This window comes from Phacochoerus africanus, chromosome 4, assembly GCF_016906955.1.
Source record: "Phacochoerus africanus isolate WHEZ1 chromosome 4, ROS_Pafr_v1, whole genome shotgun sequence".
NCBI classification, from domain to species: domain Eukaryota; kingdom Metazoa; phylum Chordata; class Mammalia; order Artiodactyla; family Suidae; genus Phacochoerus; species Phacochoerus africanus.
Genome location: NC_062547.1, coordinates 43829996 through 43844261, shown reverse-complemented (window position 1 = coordinate 43844261; position 14266 = coordinate 43829996). Strand labels below are relative to the sequence as shown.

The following is a 14266-nucleotide window of genomic DNA, read 5'->3' as shown; positions in this document are numbered from 1 at the left end:
TGGAGTGCGGGTACTCGCGAGGACTCAAAAAACCTCAGACATTACAAACCTAGGTGCTTAACTGTAACGAATGCGTTTGTCAATGGGGCAGCGTCGCACAGTGAAATGGGGAAAACCCAGGCTGAGTCTCTTTCTGCGGAGACGAAATCAAGGGCTAACGCTCACCGCCATTCCCTTCCGCGGGAAAGGTCCCTCCACCAGCTGAGGAAGGCGGAGCCTCGGGGGGCACTCCCGCCAAACAGCGCGAGCTAGGCCGCTGGGCTTTCTGGAAGTTGTAGTTTTAGTCCCGCCACCCATCTCTCTTGTACAGGTGCGTATGAAGTGAAACAAAACTACAACTCCCAGAGTGCTCCAGGGCGGCGAGCGGCCGCGGCGGTGACGACTGGCGGAGAAGGCCCGGAGGGGCTTTGCCTTCTGGAGTGGCGCTGCTTGGGCTGGTGGCAGATTGTAGGCTGCTGGCGCCGCGTCTGAGGAAAACAGCGAGTGGATTCGGCATTCCTTGTCGGTGTCTCCGCAACTATGAGTGCTGCCAGGGAGTCCCATCCGCACGGGGTGAAGCGTTCAGCCTCTCCAGACGACGATGTAAATAACAATGGCGAAATGGTGGAGGGTTGAGGCCTGCTGAAGGTTGGGGTAGGCCGGGAAGGGTGGATGAAGGAGGAAGCGCCTGTAGTGGTCTGAAGCGGGAGGGCCGAGGGGTTGGGTCCAGAAGAATGAGAAATGTCCGGTTTTATTAATTAGGGTCGGAATTTTTGAAGAGGTCCGCAGGCTAAGCGCTAGAGGCCTGCGTACGAAGGGGAATCAAGGAAGGAAATCCTCAGTGGTGGAGAAGTGAAAAGACCTTGGTGGAGAAGTGAAAGAGCCTAGTCAAGGGACCATATTAGCCTAGTTGGGAGCTGATGGAGCTTCTTTATGGGGCCTTTCTACTCAGAATAGAAACGGCAAGACCCTTCCTGTTTTACGCTTCAGATGCTCCTGTGATAAAGTCAAGATCTTTGTGCAAACGTGGACAGATTTTCTGACCGGGATTATTTTTGCAATGTATTGTTAAGGGTTAAACTTTACTGTTAAGAGAAAACAAGAACTGTATTGAGCGGAAAAAATTGTACTAGGGAAATAATTCGGTATTGGTGCACGGTGCTGAGAACTAGAGACGTTGAAACATAGAAGCCCGGTTTTGATGTCAAGTACGAGTTCTCTTCCTTCTCCCCACAGCTTATCGGTTTAAATAGCAAACCATTCATTCCTGAAAGTAAACCATTAAATATTTACTGCTATGCCAGGTGTTCAGAATTCAAAGATGAATAACTATGGTGCTTATCCTAGGCCATCTGTGTATTTGTACTAGCAACTAGAGAGGCGTCATGGACACTAACCAGTAAACGTAAAACTACATACTCCGTACAATAGATAAATGCCATGGAAACGTTGATGAGGAAATTCGGGGGAGGAGGGGCATGGAGAGTTCATCGTTAAGGATGAGGAGAATACATCTGGTTTTCTTTCTGTTATTTAAAGTGCTTTCAATTTCTGAATGTGTAGAGTTCTTTATTTTTTATAGTGCTGTTCACTTTGATAGTATCTTACTTTACAGACCATAAAAGACTCACTGAATACTGTTAGTGCATTGTTTGTAGCAAAAGAGATGCTCTTTGGGTAAGTGGTGGGGTTAGGTCCTAAATTACCATAAGCCTCTTCAAGGAAATTGATTTTAGCTCTGCAGAAAGGTTAGTAATGAGTAAAGATTTGGGGATGAATAGTTGTCTAGTGAGATTTATTCATGCCCTCTGTTCCTCCCGAAAACTGGCTTTGAGATAATTTCTTGTTAATATGGTAATCCCGTATTTCACCAGGAATTTACCTAGGCTCTTGAGTAACCTGATGCCATTTTAACAGCCATTACGTTGTTTTCTTACTGGTATTTAACTGTAACTTGATTGCTAGAATGTCAGGCACCTGTTTTTCTAGAATCAGAAATAATCTTTTAGTTTGACAGAAAACTCTTGGTGATATTAAGTAATTTAACAAAATTAAAGTGATTAAGTAATTAAATTTCTACAGCTTCTGATGTGATCAGTTTAAACTGGATGACCCAAGACCTTTTCCAGTCCTATAAGTATTCTCTTTGAAGGAGATGGTTCAAGATTAAGTCTTAGGACTGTCACACATTATCTTAAAATGATTTTGTTTCTAATATTATATTTAATACAATACAGTAATTTGCCCCTTTCTAGTAATTTTTTTTTCATTTTTTCTTTTTATTTTTTGTCTTTTTAGAGCTGCACCCGTGGCACATGGAGGTTCCCAGGCTAGGGGTCTAATTGGAGCTGTAGCTGCCGGCCCACACCACAGCCCATGTCCTCATGGATACCAGTTGGGTTTGTTAACCACTGAGCCAGAACAGGAACTCCCTAGTGATTTTTTTTTTTGTCAGTTTCTTTCTTATTTTTGTTCGTAATTGGGAGTTATCTTTAAGTGCTTATGGTTTTTAAAATATTTTAAGAAGAATATAGTCAAAATTTTAAAATATACATCTAAATTTAGGAAATCAGGAGTTCCCTTTGTGGCTCAGTGGGTTAAGAACCCGACTAGTATCCATGAAGATGTTGATTCGATCTCTGGCCTTGTTCAGTGGGTTAAGGATCCAACGTTGCTGCAAGCTGCAGAGTAGGTCACAGGTGCTGCTCAGATCCAGCATTCTGTGGCTGTAGTGTAGGCCAGCAGCTGCAGTTCCTATTCAGTACCTAGCCTAGGCACTTCCATATGGCACAGGTGCAGCCCTAAAAAGAAAAATAATTTTCAAAATAAAAATAGAAAATCAACTAAGTAGATATGTAGTTGGTCAACAGTTTCTAATGAACATCTGCATGTAAATTACAATCAAAAGTTTTCCTTGCCCACTGACATCACATGTTAAAATGGTGTAACAGGAGTTCCCGTCGTGGCGCAGTGGTTAACGAATCCGACTAGGAACCATGAGGTTGCGGGTTCGGTCCCTGCCCTTGCTCAGTGGGTTGACGATCCAGCGTTGCCGTGAGCTGTGGTGTAGGTTGCAGACGCGGCTCGGATCCCGCCTTGCTGTGGCTCTGGCGTAGGCCAGTGGCTACAGCTCCGATTTGACCCCTAGCCTGGGAACCTCCATGTGCCGCGGGAGCGGCCCAAGAAATAGCAACAACAACAACAAAAAAAGACAAAAGACAAAAAAATAAATAAATAAATAAAATAAAATAAAATGGTGTAACAAACCAATGGAATCCAATCCTAGATGCTGACAATGGTAGGAATGAATTCTAAGAGTTAACTACAGTGTGTCCTGACAAGGAGACAAATTGATTGCAGTTCTACAATAAGGGTATTAAGAATGAGGCCAATTTTCAAGTGGTTTCATTGGTCTGATTGGAGTGGAGAAATGAAAGCCATCTTCTCAGGAAGTAGGAGAGAGGGTGAGGTTAATTTTAGTAACTGATGAAGAATCTCTAAGAATGTATCAGGCACCTATGTTCTTTTCAGAATGCAGCACTTGGGTAAGGTACTTGCTGTTGTATGCTAAGGTCTGAAAAGAACCAGCAGGACTTAATTTTTTTTTTTAATAGGGTTAAAAATTGTAGATAGGATTATTTGTGTAAAGGCATTGGAGATATTTGCTCTTTTAATAGAAAGTTTCAGAGCAGAGAAGTTTTTGTTTTTAGGCAATTGTTTTAAGTCAATTCTATATATTTTTATAACTGTATATATATCCTGTCTCATTTGATCATGATGTGGAACTAGTAGAGGACTTAAGGCCAAAGGATGGAAGCAAGCCACTTAGCCTATTTGCCTCATGTCATTATTTATTAGACGGACTCTTGAAAGAATTAAATGAAAAGTGATTTGTAAGTTGTAAAAACTATGCAATTCTTAGGTGTTAGAGTCTCAGTCTTTCAAAGAAGACTGTAGGTGAAGAATTAAAACTAAGATGTTAAATGCTAAGTCCATGGAACAGGTGATTTAGTGAAAATCAGAAGTTTCACTAGTACTTTTTTTTTTTTCTTTTTAAATTATATTGGAGTTCCCGTCATGGCTCAGTAGAAATGAATCTGACTAGCATCCATGAGGATGTAGGTTTGATCCGTGGCCTGGTTCAGTGGGTTAAGGATTTGGCTTTGCCATGAGGTGTGGCAGACACGGCATGGCTGTGGCTGTGGCCGGCAGCTGTAGCTGTAGCTCTGATTAGACCCCTAGCCTGGGAACTTCCACATTCCCTTGGGCCCTAAAAAAAAAAAAAAAGACTAAATAAATATTATTGATCCAGAAAGAGTTAAGAACTAACTAATCTGTGAAAAAAATATGAGCTGTTAGATGGAAAGAAGTAGATAATTCTTAGGTAGCCAGAATCATGAGAGCATATAAATCTGCTACCAAAAGGAATTAGGAGAACCCATCAATGCAGTGTAGTTCAAATACTGCAACTTTAATATGCCCGATAGGGATGATCATCATTGTTATATATGTATTCTATTAGTCTTATAATTTTCAGAAATAAGAATAAAAGGATGGTAAAAAAAAAAAAACTTTATTAGAAAAGTTGATATGAACTTAGAGCAAACCAAATTTTGTTGATTTTTTTTCACAGTATATATCCCAAATGATTAGCATTCTCTGAATATTAACTGCTTATCAGTTGTCATGCATGAAATTGAAACATAATTTCAGATTTCAAATCTATTTCTAATACATTTTAGCTTTATTTTAGTTCTTGCATTTGCATCATCAAAATATACTGGAGGAAACAACTGTAACTTCTGAAATGGTTTTTTTTGTTTGTTTGTTTGTTTTTTGCCTTTTTGCCTTTTCTAGGGCCGCTCCTGTGGCATAAGAAATGTTTTGATTGCTCATAGTTTTGTGTTGAAAAGTGGGTTGTCATTTTTATTCTATAATGGCAAAACATTTTCATTTTAGATTATAAATTCTCAATCCAGTGAATATTTTCATTTCTATATTCCTTCTAGTCACCTGCCCACAGCATTTGTCCACTTACCATATCAAGTAAATTTGGGCGTGCAAATATAAAAAATGAAATAATCTCATATCTTTTTAGAAAAACAAGATAGTCCAGGCTATTGTTACAGTATTGCAAAATGAAGTTGTTCCCATTGAATAGCTCTCTAGATGAGAGTACTATTCATTCTTTCTGTCTTTTTTCTTTGTCTCTCATTGATTTCCTGGGTTGGAGAGAAGATATCTAGTATTTTATCATCCAAAGACTCATAATCTTAAGATTTTTGTAGTTAAGTTTGCCATTATCATTAGAGTACACTGCCTATCTTTTGCATTCACCTTCTTATTCTAATAATAACTTTGAAATGGCTTCCAATGTTTCAGTTTTTTACTCTATTGCCATTATGGGTGGAATTATAAAATTTTCAGCAGTGTCCAAAGAATGCTAGAAGCATGCAACAGAAGGGTGATATCTTCTTGAAAGATGATTCAGTACTTTGAACAGCATGATGAGAAAACTTTTCTACCAGTTTTTCTATCTTATCATTTTAGTCATTTTTAGCATAATTAAGAATGATTAGTGAATGATAATGAAATAAGTCATAATGTTATAATGATTATCATAATGAAATAATCCTTGTTTGAGGATCATGGATTTGGGGGGGGGCTGTACCTGAGCTACAGCAGTGACAAGGCCAGATCCTTAATCCACTGAGCCACATTAAAACTCCAAAGATCTAGGGAATTATAATGAAGTAATTCTTATATTTGTTTCAAGATGTAGGGAAAAATATCACTAGGATTCCATAATATTTCATAGATTTATACAAAGGTTCAGTAGACCCATTTGATAATTACAAGAGTTTTATTCTATTCTTTTGGAGTTCCTGTCATGGCTCAGTGGTTAATGAATCCAACTAGGAACCATGAGGTTGCGGGTTCGATCCCTGGCCTTTCTCAGTGGGTTAAGGATCCAGCATTGCCATGAGCTGTGGTGTAAGTTGCAGATGCGGCTCGGATCCCGCATTGCTATGGCTCTGATGTAGGCTGGTGGCTACAGCTCCGATTGGACCCCTAGCCTGGGAACCTCCATATGCCATGCATGCGGCCCTGGAAAAGGCAAAAAGACCAAAAAAAAAAGTTTTATTCTATTCTTTTAAAAAATATATCAGTAAATTTTCTCTTGGTTTTGAGAAGATCTTTGAAAAAGAATGAAAGTCATAATGCATCAGTCCTTACAAATAACAGTGACTCCTAAAAAAAGAAACTAAAAAGCTAAAATTGGGTCCGGTTGACTCTGATGCTATACTGTCTTACAGAATATCACTAGAGCCAGAGTAACTTCAACTAACAGCTGCTGGCTAGAGTTCAAAGTATTAGGTACTATAGGGCCCTGCAAGGCTCTACAGCAGTAGGTCTCAAAGTGTGGTCCCCCACATCAACAGCATCAGCATCTCTTAGGCATTTGTTAGAAGTGAAATCTTTGAGCCCCACCCTAGACCTACCTAATCTTGGGGTGTAACCTAGCAGTCTGTGTTTTAACCAGTTCTCCAGGTGATTCTTATAGGTGTAAACTTGAGAACCAGGTCTCTGGCTGTAAAAACCTAAAGGATTTTGTCTTAAGGTAACAGAAAAGGAGTATATTTTAATTTGAATGCGATGCATAAGCCAGCAAAAAAAACTGGCTGGGAAAAAAAAAAACAACTTTGCACTTATTGGTCAACTTTAAATTTTTAAATATTTATTATTATGCAAAAAAATAATTAGCCAATTTCTTTTCCAGCTTGGATCTAGCAATTGGGAGGCAGCAGACTTAGGTAACGAAGAAAGAAAGCAAAAGTTCTTGAGACTTATGGGTGCAGGAAAGGTAAGCATCAGACAGAATACATTTTTTATCTTTTCTGTGAAAATAATGCCCTTTTTTGTGTTTCTTAAATGAAAAGGAATGAATACACTGGATCCCATTTTACTCTTCTGATGATTACTTTAGGCTTTTGGAAATGTAGCTGATCTGAGCCACTTCTAGGATTCTCAGTGCCAATGGGCAGTAACGTTTAGAGACTGTATAGAGAAAAGTACCTAAAGAAAGACAACATAAAATGTATGAAATTTAGCTAACAGTAGTTAGTTATATCTCAGTAAAACTAAGGAGAGGGGGAGGAACAGACTGACAGTTTTAAAAAAGAAAAAAATTGTCTACCAATAAATGGGCTATTTAGGATAGCATATGTTAAATTCTTTGCCAGCAAGGACCTCTATCATAGCTTTGGTCATTTATGTAGACTGTTTAGATTTATCCTGTTTTATGGCCCCAAAGTACATTCCTAATCCTAGCCAGCTATGCTGAGTATTTTATTGGTCATAGGAAGAACCAACTGAGAAGGTATAACAGTGCAATAATATCATCTTAGAATAACTCAACACCATTATGTATTGTTATGAGGTGTCTTCTGCAAACTAAAGAGCAACATACTAAATTATTTACTGAGTTGCTTTTGTGTTAATAACATGTAAAGCAATAAGCATTAATGCTTAAAGCTTTTCAAGAGTTATCATCTTTGGGTATGGAGAATGTTTCACAATAGGAAAATTTGTTATATACCATGTCTTCACAAATGATTGGTTAAGATTACAAAATCAAATTTAATCTAGCTTTCACTCTGTTTTAGTGAACAATTTTTTTTTCATTCTATTGAAGTATAGTTGGTTTAAAATGTTGTGTTAGCTCTTGGGCATCTATCCGGACAAAACTCTACTTAAAAGAGACACGTGCACCCGCATGTTCATTGCAGCACTATTCACAATAGCCAAGACATGGAAACAACCCAAATGTCCATCGACAGATGATTGGATTCGGAAGATGTGGTATATATACACAATGGAATACTACTCAGCCATAAAAAAGGACATAATGCCATTTGCAGCAACATGGATGGAGCTAGAGAATCTCATCCTGAGTGAAATGAGCCAGAAAGACAAAGACAAATACCATATGATATCACTTATAACTGGAATCTAATATCCAGCACAAATGAACATCTCCTTAGAAAGAAAATCATGGACTTGGGAGAAGAGACTTGTGGCTGCTTGATGGGAGGGGGAGGGAGTGGGAGGGATCGGGAGCTTGGGCTTATCAGACACAACTTAGAATAGATTTACAAGGAGATCCTGCTGAATAGCATTGAGAACTTTGTCTAGATACTCATGTTGCAACAGAAGAAAGGGGGGGGGAAATGTAATTGTAATGTATACATGTAAGGATAACCTGACCCCCTTGCTGTACAGTGGGAAAATAAAAAAAAAAAAAATGTTGTGTTAGGAGTTCCCGTCCTGTGGCGCAGTAGAAATGAAATCCAACTAGGAGCCATGAGGTTGTGGGTTTGATCCCTGGCCTTGCTCAGTAGGTTAAGGATCTGGCGTTGCTGTGAGCTGTGGTGTGGGTCACAGATGTGGCTCGGATCCTGCATTGCTGTGGCTGTGCCATCGGCCGGCAGCTGTGGCTCTGATTAGACCCCTAGCCTGGGAACCTCCATATGCTGCAGGTGCAGCCCTAAAAAGCAAACAAACAAAAATATTTTGTTAGTTTCAGGTACACAGCAGAGTGATTCATTATATGTATAATTACTCTTTTTCAGGCTCTTTTATAGTTTATTACAAGATCTTGAATATAGTTCCGTGTTCTATGCAGTAGTTCCTTGTTTACCTATTTTATGTATAGTAGTATGTATCTACTAACCCCAAACTCTCCTAATTTATCTCTCTACCCTTCTCCTAGGGTAACCATACCTTTGTTTGCTATGTCTCTGAGTCTATTTCTGTTTTGTAAATAAGTTCATTTCTACCATTTTCTTGATTCCGCATATAAGTGATGTCATGTATTTGTCTTTGTCTGACTTATTTGACTTAGTATGATAACCTTTAGTTCCATCCATGTTGTTGCAGGTGGCATTATTTCATTGTTTTTAATGGCTGAGTAATATTTCATTGTGTGAATATGTGTGTGTGTATATATATATGACTTCTTTATCCATTCATCTGTTGATGGACTTTTAGGTTGCTTCTGTGCCTTGGCTGTTGTAAAATAGTGCTGCTATGAACATTGGGGTGCATGTATCTTAAGAGTTTTCTCCAGATATATATGTAGGAGTGAGATTGCTATATCCTATCCTCTTTTCATTTTTTAAGCGTAGATATTCTCCATAATGACTGCACCAATTTACATTCCCACTAACAGAGTGTAGGAGGATTCCCTTTTCTGCACACCCTCTTCAGCATTTGTTATTTTAGACTTCTTTTTTTCATGGCCATTCTTACCTTTGTGAGGTGATACTTCCTTGTAGTTTTTGATTTGCATTTCTCTAATAATTAGCGATGCTGTCTATGGCCATACCACCCCAAAAGCACCCAATCTCATCTAATAATTAGCATTGCTAAGCATCTTTTCATGTGCCTATTGGCCATCTGTATGTCTTTGGAGAAATATCTGTGTAGGTCTTCTGCTCATGTTTTGATTGGGTTGTTTGTTTTTTGATGTTGAGCTATATGAGCTATTTGTATATTTTGTAAATTAATGTCTTGTCATTGTATCATTTGTAAATATTCTCTCCAGTTCCATAGGTTGTCTCTTTCATTTTGTTTATGGTTTCCTTTGCTGTGCTAAAGCTTTGAAGTTGAATTGGGTCCCTTTTGTTTATTTTGCTTCTATTTCCATTATCTAGGAGATGGTACCAGTAAAATATTTCTGTGATTTATGTCTGAGAGCATCATGCCTATGTTTTCCTCTAGGAATTTAATGGTATCTGGTCTTATATATTTAAGTCTTTAAAGCTATTTTAAGTTTATATTTGTATATGGTGTTAGAGAATTTTCTCATTTCTTTCTTTTTTAAAAAAAATTGAAATAGAGTTGATTACAGTGTTGTGCCAATTTCTGTTGCACAGCAAAGTGACGTAGTTATTCATATGTATGAATACACACACATATGTATATATATACACGTCACACATGTATACACACATACACACACACACTCCTTTTCTCATATCCCCCATCATGTTTTATCCTGAGACTGGATCTAGTTCCCTGTGCCATATACTAGGACCTCATTGCTTATCCATTCTAAATGTAATAGTTTCCATCTGCTAACCTCAAACTCCCACTCCCTTCCTGTTCTCCCTTGGCAGTCACAAGTCTGTTCTCCATGTTTGTAAGTCTGTTTCTGTTCTGTAGATAAGTTCATTTGTGCCGTATTTTAGATTATATATATGTGATATCATGGTCTTTATTTGTCTTCCTCTTTCTGATTTACTTCACTTAGAATGAGAATCTCTTGTTGTATTCATGTTGCTGCACATGGTATTATTTCATTCTTTTTTATGCCTGAGTAGTATTCCATTGTATATATGAACTGCATCCTAATCTATTCAATTGTCCATGGACATTTTGGTTGTTTTCATGTCTTAGCTATCGTGAATAGTGTTGCTACGAACATATGGGTGCATGTATCTTTTTGATGTGTAGTTTTGTCTAGATCCATGCCCGGGGTGGAATTGCTGGATCGTGTAGTAGTTCTGTATTCAGTTTTCTGAGGAACCGCCATACTCTTCTCCATAGTGGTTGTACCTATTTACATTCCCACCAACAACATAGGAGGGTTCCCTTTTCCAGCATTTGTTCTTTGTAGACTTACTAATGATGGCCACTCTGACCGGAGTGAGGTGAATGTAGTTTTGATTTACGTTTCTCTAATAATTAGCAATATCAAGCATTTTTTCATGTACTTACTGGCCATCTGTATGTCTAGAAATGTCTATTTAAGTCTTCTGCACATTTTTTGATTGGGTTGTTGTTTTTTTATTGTTGAATAGTGTGGGTTGTTTGTGTATTTTGGGGGTGTTTTCTCTTTTTTTGGTTTCTGTTTTTTTGCTTTTAGGGCCACACCTGTGACATATGGAAGTTCCCAGGCTAGGGGTCAAATCAGAGCTACAGTTGCTGGCCTACACCACCCAGCTCCAAGCAGCATCTGTGACCTGTACCACAGTTCATGGCAATGCTAGATCCTTAACCCACTGAGCGAGGCCAGGAATCAAACCCACATCCTTATGGGTACTAGTTCAGTTCGTGACTACTGAGCCACAAAGGGAACTCCTGTTTGTTGTATTTTGGAGATGAAGCCCTTGTTGGTTGCATCATTTACAACTAGTTTCTCCCATTCCTTCAGGGTTGTCTTTTTAGGTTGTTTTGTTTTAATGGTTTCCTTTGCTGTGGAAAAGCTTGTAGGTCTGATTAGGTCCCGTTGCTTTATTTTTGTTATTTCTGTTGCCTTGGGAGACAAATCTAAGAAAACATTTGTATGGTTTATATGAATGACATTTTTTGCCTGTGTTCTAGGAGTTTTATTGTGTCATGTCATATGTTTAAGTCTTTAAGCCATTTGAGTTTATTTTTGTGCATGGTGTGAGGGTGTGTTCTGGTTTCACTGATTTACATGCAGCTCTCCAGTTTCCCCAGCACCACTTGCTGAAGAGACTTTTTCCCTTTTTATATTCTTGCTTCCTTTGTTGAAGATTAATTGACCGTAGGTGTCTGGATTTATTTCTGAGTTCTCTATTCTCTTCCATTCAGGCATATGTCTGTTTTTGTAACAGCACCACACTGTCTTAATTACTGTGGCTTTATAATACTGTCTGATGTCAGCGAAAGTTATGCCTCCTACTTGGTTTTTATTCCTGAAAATTGCTTTGACAATTCTAGGTCTTTTTTCCATGTGAATTTTTGGATTATTTGTTCTAGTTTTGTGAAAAATGCCATGGGTTATTTGACATGGTTCACAGTAAGTCTATAGGTTGCTTTCAGTAGTATGGCCATTTTTTTTTTTTCTTTTGAAATTTTATTTTTATTTTTTTTACCATTAAATATTTTATGTAGTATAATATAAAGAATAACTCAGCTGGTAAGAATAACAAAAATAATACAACCTCTGAAAATAAGTAAAATATAAAATGCATAAATTGGTTAAAAAACGGTGTAACTATATAAATAAGTACTCATAATTTGTTACATCTTATTGATTCTTCAATAAAGGCATTACACCATTCTAGGTGATGTAATAAACAAGACATTATAGACTTTACATTGTACCATGGAGAGAAATGGTTATTAATAATACAATTGTAGAACTATATTTTTTAATTATACACTTGCATTATTTAATTATAATTATTATAAATTCTTTGATGGAGAGGAAATCAGAATCAGTTCTAAGAAGACTTCAGCATTCCAAGAATGATGTCAAATGACCCCCTTCATGGTGGATTATGCACTTATTTACTATGAGATATATTTCTTCTCCAGAGATTCCTTGTTTGTATATCAACTGTAGATTTTTGGTTTGCAGTTATTCTGAAGTTTTGATGAAAGAGTCTATATGTATATGAGATTGTTTTAAGTTGTTGTTCTCTTAATTGCAAGTTCATCTCCAGTGTCCTGCATTTGTACCCACCTCTTCTCATTATTTCTGATTTTGGTGGTATAATTGTGCATGGATGATTTCTTATCTTTAGTGTATATATACCTTTACTGGTGAGCCTTGTCATTTGTGGAATTTTTGTTTCCTGTTGCTGTCTTTTCTTTTCTGCCTGGAGAAGTTCCTCTGGTATTCGTTGTAAGGCTGGTTTAGTGTTGCTGAATTCTCTTAGCTTTTGCTTATCTGTGAAGGTTTTGATTTCTCCTTCAAGTCTGAATGAGAGCCTTGCTAGGTAGAGTAATCTTGGTTGGAGGTTTTTTCTTTTCATCACACAGTTGAGTACTTCATGCCCACTCCCTTATGGCCTGCAGGGTTTCTGCTGAAAAATCTGCTGATAACCTTATTGGGGTTCCCTTGTATGTTACTTTTTTTTTTCCCTCGCTGCTTTCAAGATTTTGTCTTTAATTTTGGTCAATTTGATTAATATGTGTCTCGGTGTATTCCTCCTTGGGTTTATTTTATATGGTACTTGTTGTGCTTGGTGGATTTGAGTGAGTGGTTCCTTTCCCATGTTAGGGAAGTTTTCAGCTATTATCTCTTGGAATATTTTTTCTGTCCCCTTCTCTCTCTCTTCTCCTTCTGGCACCCCTATAATATGATGTTGTTGCATTTCACGTTGTACCAGAGTTCTCTGAGACTCTCTTCATTTGTTTTCAATCTTTTTTCTCTTTTCTGTTCCACATTCGTAGTTTCTACTAATCTGTCCTCCACCTCGCTTATTTGTTCTTCTGCCTCCTGCATTCTGCTGTTAGCTGCTTCTAGTGAATTTTTCATTTCAGTTATTGTATTTTGCATCTCTTCTTGTTTAAGTTTTATGTCTTGTATCTCTGGTCAGTGTTTCCTGTAAGGTATCCATCTTTGCCTCCAGTTTATTTCCAATGTCTTGCATCATCTTCAACATCGATAATCTAAAGTCTTTTTCCTGGAGGCTGAGAATCTCCTCATCACTTAGCTGATTTTCTGGGGTTTTTTCCCTTTCTCCCTCATCTGAGTTACAGTTCTCTGTCTTTTCATTTTTATAGGTCTTTGGTGTGGTGACCTTTTTACAGATAATAGGGTTGTAGCCTCTCTTACTTCTGATGTCTGTCCCCCTTGTGGCCAAAGTCAGTATGGGGGCTTGCTGTAGGCTTCCTGATGGGAGGGGGTGATGCCTGCCCACTGGTAGGTGGAGCTGATTGTAATCCTTCTGTTGGGTGGGGCTTAGTCTCTGGATGGGATTAGAGGCAGCTGTGTGCCTGAGGGGTCTTTAGGTAGCCTGTTTACTGAGGGGTGGGGCTGTGATTCCCCCCTGGATTGTTGTTTACCCTGGAGCTTCACAGTGCTGACTGGCAGATTTTCCCAAAATGGCCACCTCCAGAGAAAGGCAGCTGCCGAATATTCCTTAGAGCTTTGCCTTCAATGTCCCTCCCTCACAACAAGCCCCACATTCGCCCCTGTTTTCCCAGGATGTCCTCCAAGAACTGCAGTCAGGTTTGACCCAGGTTCCTATGGAGACCTCGCTCTGCCCTTGGATCCAGTGCACGTGAAAGTCCATGTGTGTCTTTTAAGAATGGGGTCTCCGTTTCCCCCAGTTGCGTGGAGCTCCTGCACACAAGCCCCACTGGCCTTCAATGCCAGATGCTCCAGGGGCTCTTTCTCCCAGTGCTGGATCCCTGCACATGAGGGTTTGATGTGGGGCTCAGAACTCTCACTCCTGTAGGTGAGTCTCTCTCTGTGAACCAATTAGTTTTCGGTCTGTGGAGCTTCCCACCCGGGAGGTATGGA

General features: G+C 38.7%; 1 protein-coding gene across 1 annotated transcript in view; it reads left to right on the top strand.

Annotated features, from left to right (window-relative positions):
• Positions 1 to 368: 368 nt before the first annotated feature.
• Positions 369 to 14266, top strand: part of C4H11orf58 (chromosome 4 C11orf58 homolog) — a 40336-nt gene continuing 26438 nt past the window's right edge. The window contains exons 1-2 of the mRNA XM_047776208.1: positions 369 to 582; positions 6761 to 6844. Coding sequence (XP_047632164.1) covers positions 520 to 582; positions 6761 to 6844 — 147 coding nt within the window. The 5' untranslated portion in view covers positions 369 to 519. The remainder of the gene's footprint in view (positions 583 to 6760; positions 6845 to 14266) is intronic.